Here is an 11,208-nt window from a genome sequence, read left to right on the forward strand (position 1 = left end):
CCAGAGCTAGAATAACTAAATGGGGAGGGATGAGGTGGACAACAGGTTAAATAACCCCAGGCAGAGGGAAACTAGACGGACACAGACACACACACCACACACCTGCACACACACACACCACACACCAGAGACGCACACACACACATACACACACACCACACACCAGAGATGCACACACACCAGAGACACACACACACACACACACCAGAGACGCACACACACACCACACACCGGAAACACACACACCACACACCACAGACACACACACACGCACCACACACCAGAGACACACACACACACCAGCCAGACACCGCAAAAGAGGGAGCTGTAATCATGTCTTACTCTATATTGTGACTTTGTAGGAGAATATGAATGTATAGCAGACGTTCAACCAGGTTGGTTTAGATGCATATCTATACTGTATGTGTGAAGGTACAGCACCATTCAAACGTTTGGACACACCTACTCATTCCAGGGTGTGACTTTATTTTGACTGATTTCAACATTGCAGAATAGGAGTGAAGACATCAAAACTATGAAATAACACGGAATCATGTAGTAACCAAAAAAGTGTTAAACAAATCAAACAATATTTTATATTTGAGATTCTTTAAAGTTGCCACTCTTTGCCTTGATGACAGCTTTGCACACTGTTGGCATTCTCTCAACCAGCCTCAGCAGGAAAGCGTGTCCATCAATCTTGAAAGAATCTCTACATGTGCTGAGCACTTCTTAGCTGCTTTTCCTTCACTCTGCGGTCCAATTGATCTCAATTGGGTTGATGTCGGGTGATTGTGGAGGCCAGGTCATCTGATGCAGCACTTGATCAAATAGCCCTTACACAGCCTGGAGGTGTGTTTTGGTTCATTGTCTTGTTGTTAAACAAATGATAGTCCTACTTAGCGCAAACCAGATGGGATGGCGCTTTTCTACAGAATGCTGTGGTAGCCATGCTAGTTAAGTGTGCCTTGAATTCTAAATAAATCACGGACAGTGTCACCAGCAAAGCACCCCCACACCATCACACCTCCTCCTCCATGCTTCACGGTGGGAACCACACATGTGGAGATCATCCGTTCACCTACTCTGCATCTCACAAAGACACAGGAACCATAAATCTCCATTTTGGACTCGTCAGACCAAAGGACAGATTTCCACCAGTCTGTCCATTGCTCGTGTTTCTTGGACCAAGCAAGTTTCTTCTTCTTATTGGTGTCTTTTAGTAGTGTTTTATTTCCCAGCAATTCGACCATGAAGGCCTGATTCACGCAGTCTCCTCTGAACAGTTGATGTTGAGATGTGTCTGTTACTTGAACTCTGTGAAGCATTTATTTGGGCTGCAATTTCTGAGGCTGGTAACTCTAACGAACTTATCCTCTGCAGCAGAGGTAACTCTGGGTCTTCCTTTCTTGTGGCGGTCCTCATGAGAGACAGTTTCATCATAGTGTTTGATGGTTTTTGCGACTGCACGTTCAAAGTTGTTGAAATTGTACGCATTGACTGACCTTCATGTCTTCAAGTAAAGATTGACTGTCATTTCTCTTTGCTTATTTGAGTACACCTACCTTGTCACAACACAACTGATTGGCTCAAATGCATTAAGAAGGGAAGAAATTCCACAAATTAACTTTTAACAAGGCACACCTGTTAATTGAAATGCATTCCAGGTGACTACCTCATGAAGCTGGTTGAGCGAATGCCAAGAGTGTGCAAAGCTTTCATCAAGGCAAAGGGTGGCTACTTTGAAGAATGTCAAATCTAAAATATATTTTGATTTGTTTAACACTTTTTTGGTTACTACATGTTTCCATATGTGTTATTTCATAGTTTTGATTTCTTCACTATTATTCTACAATGTAGAAAATTGTTAAAATAAAGAAAAACCATGGACTGAGTAGTTGTGTCCAAACTTTTGACTGGTACTGTATATTTTGGTACAGCTGATGAATAGACAAAATATAACTGAATTGTATTTGTTTGGAGAAGTACATTTTTCCTGTTTTGCTTAAATACACAGGGTTCAGTATGATATGGTCTGTTTGCTGAAATACACAGGGTTCAGTATGATATGGTCTGTTTGCTGAAATACACAGGGTTCAGTATGATATGGTCTGTTTGCTGAAATACACAGGGTTCAGTATGATATGGTCTGTTTGCTGAAATACACAGGGTTCAGTATGATATGGTCTGTTTGCTGAAATACACAGGGTTCAGTATGATATGGTCTGTTTGCTGAAATACACAGGGTTCAGTATGATATGGTCTGTTTGCTGAAATACACAGGGTTCAGTATGATATGGTCTGTTTGCTGAAATACACAGGGTTCAGTATGATATGGTCTGTTTGCTGAAATACACAGGGTTCAGTATGATATGGTCTGCAGTGCTTCAGTGTAAAAAGACCAGAGGAATCATTTTTATCTGTGTGGTGGTACGGGACAGTAGATGAGTGAGTGAGTGCGGTTCCGTTTATGTTCTGGAGTTAGACTCTGTGTCTAGAGTGGGAGTGCTAGAGTAGCCTATTGGCGGCAGGGTATAGTATTGGACTAGTAACAGGAAGGTTGCAAGTTCAAATCCCCGAGCTGACAAGGTACAAATCTGCCGTTCTGCCCCTGAACAGGCAGTTAACCCACTGTTCCTAGGCCGTCATTGAAAATAAGAAATTGTGCTTAACTGACTTGCCTAGTTAAATAAAGGTAAAATCAAATAAAAAGAGAGAGAACGCTATAGCCAGTATAGTGTCAGCACTCACTCAGCCAGTATGGTGTCAGCTCACACTCAGCCAGTATGGTGTCAGCTCACACTCAGCCAGTATGGTGTCAGCTCACACTCAGCCAGTATGGTGTCAGCTCACACTCAGCCAGTATGGTGTCAGCTCATACTCAGCCAGTATGGTGTCAGCTCACACTCAGCCAATATGGTGTCAGCTCACACTCAGCCAGTATGGTGTCAGCTCACACTCAGCCAGTATGGTGTCAGCTTTCACTCAGCCAGTATGGTGTCTGCTCACGTAAGGATATTGAAATATTAAGACGGGTACTGGATTTTTCTAGTAAGCACTCCTGAATTATTGAAGATTATTTTTCCAATTCCCTTAACAGACCTTTATAAAAGACAGAGAAAGAGGTAGAAACATTATTTTATATATTTTAGCTGTGGTGCTAAATTATGAATGAATTTCTATGTGTGTGCGCCTGGCATGCGTGAGCGTGTGTGCATTGGGTTCTGGGGCTTTAAGGTGTAGGATGATGATCCACGGGGAGAGAAAGAGAGTTAGGGCAGGGGTTGTAGAGGGAGGCAGCAGGAGGACAGAGAGTGGCTTTGTAGGTTAGTAGGGGGGAAGATGTTGAGGTCTTATAGTTTGTTAAACGGGGGACAGAGAAGGTGAGGACTTACACGTTAAACGGGGGACAGAGAAGCTGAGGACTTACACGTTAAACGACTACAGAGAAGGTGAGGACTTACACATTAAACGGGGGACAGAGAAGGTGAGGACTTACACGTTAAATGGGGAACAGAGAAGGTGAGGACTTACACGTTAAATGGGGAACAGAGAAGGTGAGGACTTACACGTTAAACGGGGGACAGAGAAGGTGAGGACTTACACGTTAAACGACTACAGAGAAGGTGAGGACTTACACGTTAAACGGGGAACAGAGAAGGTGAGGACTTACACATTAAAAGGGGAACAGAGAAGGTGAGGACTTACACGTTAAAAGGGGAACAGAGAAGGTGAGGACTTACACGTTAAACGACTACAGAGAAGGTGAGGACTTACACATTAAATGGGGAACAGAGAAGGTGAGGACTTACACGTTAAATGACTACAGAGAAGGTGAGGACTTACACATTAAATGACTACAGAGAAGGTGAGGACTTACACATTAAACGGGGAACAGAGAAGGTGAGGACTTACACGTTAAATGACTACAGAGAAGGTGAGGACTTACACGTTAAATGGGGAACAGAGAAGGTGAGGACTTACACATTAAATGACTACAGAGAAGGTGAGGACTTACACATTAAACGGAGGACAGAGAAGGTGAGGACTTACACGTTAAACGGGGAACAGAGAAGGTGAGGACTTACACGTTAAACGGGAAACAGAGAAGGTGAGGACTTACACATTAAACGGAGGACAGAGAAGGTGAGGACTTACACATTAAACGGAGGACAGAGAAGGTGAGGACTTACACGTTAAAAGGAGAACAGAGAAGGTGAGGACTTACACGTTAAACGGGGAACAGAGAAGGTGAGGACTTACACATTAAACGGAGGACAGAGAATGTGAGGACTTACACATTAAACGGAGGACAGAGAAGGTGAGGACTTACACGTTAAACGACTACAGAGAAGGTGAGGACTTACACATTAAACGGAGGACAGAGAAGGTGAGGACTTACACGTTAAACGGGGAACAGAGAAGGTGAGGACTTACACGTTAAACGACTACAGAGAAGGTGAGGACTTACACATTAAACGGAGGACAGAGAAGGTGAGGACTTACACGTTAAACGGGGGACAGAGAAGGTGAGGACTTACACGTTAAACGGGGAACAGAGAAGGTGAGGACTTACACATTAAACGACTACAGAGAAGGTGAGGACTTACACGTTAAACGACTACAGAGAAGGTGAGGACTTACACATTAAACGGGGAACAGAGAAGGTGAGGACTTACACGTTAAACGACTACAGAGAAGGTGAGGACTTACACGTTAAACGACTACAGAGAAGGTGAGGACTTACACGTTAAACGGGGGACAGAGAAGCTGAGGACTTACACATTAAACGGGGGACAGAGAAGCTGAGGACTTACACGTTAAACGGGGGACAGAGAAGGTGAGGACTTACACGTTAAACGGGGGACAGAGAAGGTGAGGACTTACACGTTAAACGACTACAGAGAAGGTGAGGACTTACACGTTAAACGGGGGACAGAGAAGCTGAGGACTTACACATTAAACGGGGGACAGAGAAGCTGAGGACTTACACGTTAAACGACTACAGAGAAGGTGAGGACTTACACATTAAACGGGGGACAGAGAAGGTGAGGACTTACACATCCACTATGTATCCACCAACTCCTCAGCTGTTCCATGAGAGGCTCGGGAACATCTCTCATCATTAGCACTTTCCTGGATTAAAATGTACTTTATTCAACCAAACGTATAGCTTTATCATGGATATATCATCATTGACTGTACAAGGTGTGACCACCCAATATATCAGCTCTTCAGTGTTTTAAAAAACACATTTTCATTGCCAGTGAAAGTTTACCTTCAAAACTATAGCGACCTTTTATAAATGCATTTGTTGCAGATGTAATTCATTTTGAAAACCCATTTCTCCCATCCCATATTTCAAGACTTTTTCTATGGACTTGAAATAATGAACGTTTGCATCCTTGACATTGATTAATATGTATTGTCGGAAAATATGTTAATTTATAAGATATTTTCACATGGATTGCATTTTTTTCACATTTCAGTTATGTGTTTTCTACATTGATCTTCTTCATCAAAAATAGGAATGTCGGAGGATGTTTTTAACATTTTGTGAAATTATGAGATATAAAGAGAAATAGGTCATCTTTTTTATCTGTACTTTATCTATACTTTCACAAAAGTGGACCTTCAACCATTTAGTGTTTGTGAATTATGTCTCCTTAAGCATTTCATTTTCATAGGATCGTGATCATTTATGTTCGGGTTGCAAAAGACTGTACTGCACAGGTTTGGGGGCGCTCAGTTCTGGAATGATGCGTTTTTGTTAGGATGAGAGATAAGGTGTAGAGAGGGGATCAATGGAACAGCTGACTAGGGAGGTGGAATAGGGGTATTTGGAGTGGGGTGACAGGGTTAGCGGCTCATTGTGTGGCTGGTCAGGTGCTGGGTTGAGGGTGAAGGTCATTTGAACTAATTGTGCTTGAAACCGAAAGTGACCTCAGGCCAGTGGATGATGGATGACAGGTGTTTGAGAGGGAACGTTGTGACAGCCGATACTCATCTTCCTCATCCTCAGATGAAGATAGGCCCTGTCCCAGGGGTCCTGTTTTGTCACCATGGCCGCCCATCTTACGTATGGGTCTGTGTGTGGTATTGCTTTCATGTTTGTGTATTATGCGATATGCAAGTGTGTGTGCAAGTGTTTGTGCAAGTGTGTGTGCAAGTGTTTGTGCAAGTGTGTGTGCAAGTGTGTGTGCAAGTGTGTGTGCAAGTGTGTGTGCAAGTGTGTGTGCAAGTGTGTGTGCAAGTGTGTGTGCAAGTGTGTGTGCAAGTGTGTGTGCAAGTGTGTGTGCAAGTGCCATTGCAGGTCTCAGCTACATACTGTAAGTTCCTAAGTTTTTCTCTCTATCGATCTTCAATTTTCTCTCTCTCCCTCTCTCTCTCTCTCTCTCTCTCTCTCTCTCTCTCTCTCTCTCTCTCTCTCTCTCTCTCTCTCTCTCTCTCTCTCTCTCTCTCTCTCTCTCTCTCTCTCTCTCTCTCTCTCCCTATGCAGGTCTTTGTTCTGGTGGTGTGGAACTTTGAACTCTACATGATTCCTCTGGTTCTGTTGCTGCCGCTGGCCTGGAACTATATCCTCATCTCTTCGGGGAAGGACACCAGGCAAGATGTGGTGAGTGTCCCTGTCATGTATCACTACGCTGTTCTGCCCCCTTAATTGTCCCATACGGGCAAGCGTTTACGTCTCACACGCATTTCTGTCAATCATTTAAGTCATCTAATTTCAATAGATATGTATTTAATCATAAATATAATGACACATTTACTATGGAAAATAGATACAAATCCCCTACATAGAAAATATACAATGTGTTTGTTCTTAGACACCATAGTTGTAAATGCATTTTTTTTTTAATTCAGTAAACTTGGAGGTAACAGGAAGGGACTAAGGAATGGACTTGTTTAATTGGCATCTTCCCTCTGGATATAGTAAAGAAGAATTAAAGAATTTTAAAAAATCCCAAAATAATACAACCAAGAAATAGACACTGAGGGAAATTCTGTCTGTGTTTCTGAATGAGAAATGCCAAGTGCCTTGAACTTTGAAGAATCGCTCCCAAATTCTTCCTTTGCATATTTTGAGGCAAAGAGAGGACGTAATAGCTTGTCACCTTGAGCAACGTTATGCCACTTACCTGGTTGTATATTTATTTAATTCATGTATTTTTTATCTCTTATTCCAATGAAACAGTGTCAAAGCAATGTCACGGAGAAGTGGACATGTTTTAATCATTGCCGAGGTGCACCTGGAGAGTCGTGAGAGAGGGGTGGGAGTGTGAACAATGAAGTGATTCATTTTAATAAGTGTATTTCCAGACTACCTTAGAATGCACAGGGAAGAGTCTGCAGTTCCCCGACTCTCAAAATATATTACCTCATTTTTCACGAGTGCGCAGTTAAAAAGAATTTGCGGGATTTGGAACAGATAGCCGTTAAAACAATGAAAACAACAAGTAGAACGAACTTCTTATGGCCTTGAATTGGAAATATATAGAGCAGGATTTAATGAATTTTGCTGTGAATTTACTAGTTTTAGTATTACCAGAGAATTAGGAATTTATTGGACGTTATTTCATGTTTTTTTTTGTTTTCTACAGCAATACTCATGGCAGATGGAGAGGAAAGCAGGCATAGATGTGTTCTTCAGGCATACAGTAAATGTGTTCTTCAGGCATACACTAGATGTGTTCTTCAGGCATACAGTAGATGTGTTCTTCAGGCATACAGTAGATGTGTTCTTCAGGCATACAGTAGATGTGTTCTTCAGGCATACAGTAGATGTGTTCTTCAGGCATACAGTAGATGTGTTTTTCAGGCATACAGTAGATGTGTTTTTCAGGCATACAGTAGATGTGTTCTTCAGGCATACAGTAGATGTGTTCTTCAGGCATACAGTAGATGTGTTCTTCAGGCATACAGTAGATGTGTTCTTCAGGCATACAGTAGATGTGTTCTTCAGGCATACAGTAGATGTGTTCTTCAGGCATACAGTAGAGGTGTTTTTCAGGCATACAGTAGATGTGTTCTTCAGGCATACAGTAGATGTGTTCTTCAGGCATACAGTAGATGTGTTTTTCAGGCATACAGTAGATGTGTTCTTCAGGCATACAGTAGATGTGTTTTTCAGGCATACAGTAGATGTGTTTTTCAGGCATACAGTAGATGTGTTCTTCAGGCATACAGTAGATGTGTTCTTCAGGCATACAGTAGATGTGTTCTTCAGGCATACAGTAGATGTGTTCTTCAGGCATACAGTAGATGTGTTCTTCAGGCATACAGTAGATGTGTTTTGCCAGTGCAGATGTTGTAGCTGGGTCACAATTAATAGCAACCAATAAATGTATTTTTCAACGGAAGGACGTGGAAGGTATCTCTTAAAAATGGAAAGGACACATACATAACAGTATGCACATCATGGAGCATAGTCACTAGTGTATTTCTGCATTTCGCCTCTGTGTCAATGCTCTGTACATGTCCCCCTGTAGATGGCAGCATTGCTTGACCAAAAACATTCAACAACAAAAAAAGGATTTCATTATTTCTTTACCTCCATAGCAGTAATGGTGGGGCTGGGGGCTGAGGGTACAGGGGGGCTGGAGGGACTAGATGTTGGAGGGTTAATAGTGGAGCTGGGGGGGGGGGCTCTCCGCCACAGTAAACAAACACACATGTCTGCTTCCAATTAGTCCAAGCCCCTGATCTAGCCTCAATTCCATGATGAGCCACAGCACTCCACTCCACTCACTCACAGTCCCTAAAAGAAGGGAAGTTTGTTTTTATCAACTCCGGGGATGGTGTGTGTGTGAGTGCACATGTCTTTGTGCTTGTGTCTGCATGAGTGTGTGTGCTTTGTGCATTTGTTAGTGTGTGTGCTTGTTTGTTATATAGGGAGTGTACTGTATATACAGGAACATTTGTTAGTGTGTGTGCTTGTTTGTTATATAGGGAGTGTACTGTATATACAGGAACATTTGTTAGTGTGTGTGCTTGTTTGTTATATAGGGAGTGTACTGTATATACAGGAACATTTGTTAGTGTGTGTGCTTGTTTGTTATATAGGGAGTGTACTGTATATACAGGAACATTTGTTAGTGTGCGTGCTTGTTTGTTATATAGGGAGTGTACTGTATATACAGGAACATTTGTTAGTGTGTGTGCTTGTTTGTTATATAGGGAGTGTACTGTATATACAGGAACATTTGTTTAATTGTTTAACATTTATCCCCACCTTACTTCTGAGATCGTTTCACTGAGGGAACATGCACTATAGCTGGCACAAAAGATGTCCTCTGTAGAAAATCAGCAGTCTCTTGTCTTGGCGTGTGATATTAGTTGCTGAGGATAGGTGAAACTGAATGTGATGAGGCTGCCCCTCCTCCTCTTTTCCTCTCTTTGTGATGGTTGAGGAGCTGTGACATGTTGTAAGGGTCATTCTAGGAGTTTATCACCCTGCATCTCCCACCTGGGCTCGGCTGCTGTCTTCACACTGTCAGTCAGACAGGCGGGCAGGTGGGCAGGCAGGCAGTCATTTCACCTTCTAGTAATATGAGCCCTCTAGAGACACACACAGCAGTCACAACCAACCAGACAGTAGTACACATCTGTGAGAGGATGTGTGTAAAGGAATGAGAATGTTATCTGAAAACCATGCTCAACAAACAGGTGCCAAGCTCTTCATGCATACAACTGGTGTGTCTGTTTGTTTTGAGTCAGTGTTTCCCATTCTGTGTGGGGGGGACAAACAGTCACTGTATTTCTACATGCTGTAATTTTCACCTCAGGGTCACTGATGCTCTTAGGTCAGTTCTCCCTAGCCAGGCCTGATCCTTGACCAGTAGATGTGCTGAACAGAAAAGCTGGCCTTAGACCAGCTATTAAAGGCCTGGTGAAGCAACAATGTCACTGACCCCTGCTTTTAAACTGTCGTCCTCTGACCTCTAACCCTGTTATCATGTCTGTCAACTGTTCACCATTAGGTGCCCTGTGTGTGACCCTCTCCAAGGCTGTGTGTGGCTTGTTATGGAGGAAAGTTATGATTAACATAGCAGGCACTGCTGGGCCATGTGAGCTATGACAGGAGAGGTGGAGGGAGAGATTACAGTTGTGTAGACAGGGTCCTAAGACATCATTACAGCTACAGACAGTTAGTCTGACCAACGCCACAGCATCATTGTTTGCCATTCGCATTGCAGTTGAAAAATTATGGAACTCGAAGTTACTTAAAAATGGAAAGCTATTCAAGCTTACAAACTGGCCCTCTGCTTTTTATTAGAGACCCCGAATGTGGGGAGGTGATAGTGTAGACTAGTGTCTGTAGACAAAGATAGGATGACAGCACCTACAATACCACCAGCACAACTAATACCAGCACCACTACCATCAGCACCTGCAATCTCATCAGCACCACTACTACCAGCACCCACAATCCCACCAGCATCTACAATACCACCAGCACCTACAATACACCAGCACCACTAAAACCAGCACCACAACCAGCACCATTCTAACCAGCACCAATACTACCAGCACCAATTTCACCAGCAGCACTACCACTTTCACCAGCACCAATACTACCAGCACCAATTTTACCAGCACCACTATCATCAGCACCACCAGTACCAGCACCACTACAACCAGCACCACTATCACCATCACCAATACTTCCAGCACCACTATTACCAGCACTACTACCAACAGCACCAATCTCATCAGCACCAATACCATCAGTACCAATACCATCAGCACCACCAATTACCAGCATCACTCCCATCAGCACCACTATCATCAGCACCACTATCACAGCACCACTACCACCAGCACCAATACCACCAGAACCACCAGCACCACTACCACAGCACCACCAACACCAGTACCACTATCAACGGCACCACTATCAACAGCACCACTACCACCAGAACCACTACCACCACCATCACTAACATTACTATTACCCCTAAAGTGTGAAGTCACCCATTTCCCATCCTGGAAACGTGGAACCATATGGTGGGTTCTATCTCTGGGTTATTGCTGGGGCAGGTTGCCGGGTGGCTGGGCTCAGTCAAGCGGGGGACAGGTCAGCTGCAATGGAAAAGCTGTAGGCCTGGATGACCGTCCTTGGAAGACCGACCGGCACTGTCGAGCCACTAGCCTGCAAAACTCTTTACCATATGTTATGGAGGTGTTCATTATAGCATGAGCTGTCAT

The 11,208-nt window shown here is 43.3% G+C and overlaps 1 protein-coding gene across 1 annotated transcript in view; it reads left to right on the plus strand.

Annotated features, from left to right (window-relative positions):
* The window catches only part of LOC124034600 (multiple C2 and transmembrane domain-containing protein 1-like), a 231,809-nt gene that overhangs the window by 172,304 nt on the left and 48,297 nt on the right, over positions 1 to 11,208 (plus strand). The window contains exon 16 of the mRNA XM_046348001.1: positions 6,500 to 6,616. Within this exon, the coding sequence (XP_046203957.1) occupies positions 6,500 to 6,616 (117 nt within the window). The remainder of the gene's footprint in view (positions 1 to 6,499; positions 6,617 to 11,208) is intronic.

This window comes from Oncorhynchus gorbuscha, linkage group LG04, assembly GCF_021184085.1.
Source record: "Oncorhynchus gorbuscha isolate QuinsamMale2020 ecotype Even-year linkage group LG04, OgorEven_v1.0, whole genome shotgun sequence".
NCBI lineage: Eukaryota > Metazoa > Chordata > Actinopteri > Salmoniformes > Salmonidae > Oncorhynchus > Oncorhynchus gorbuscha.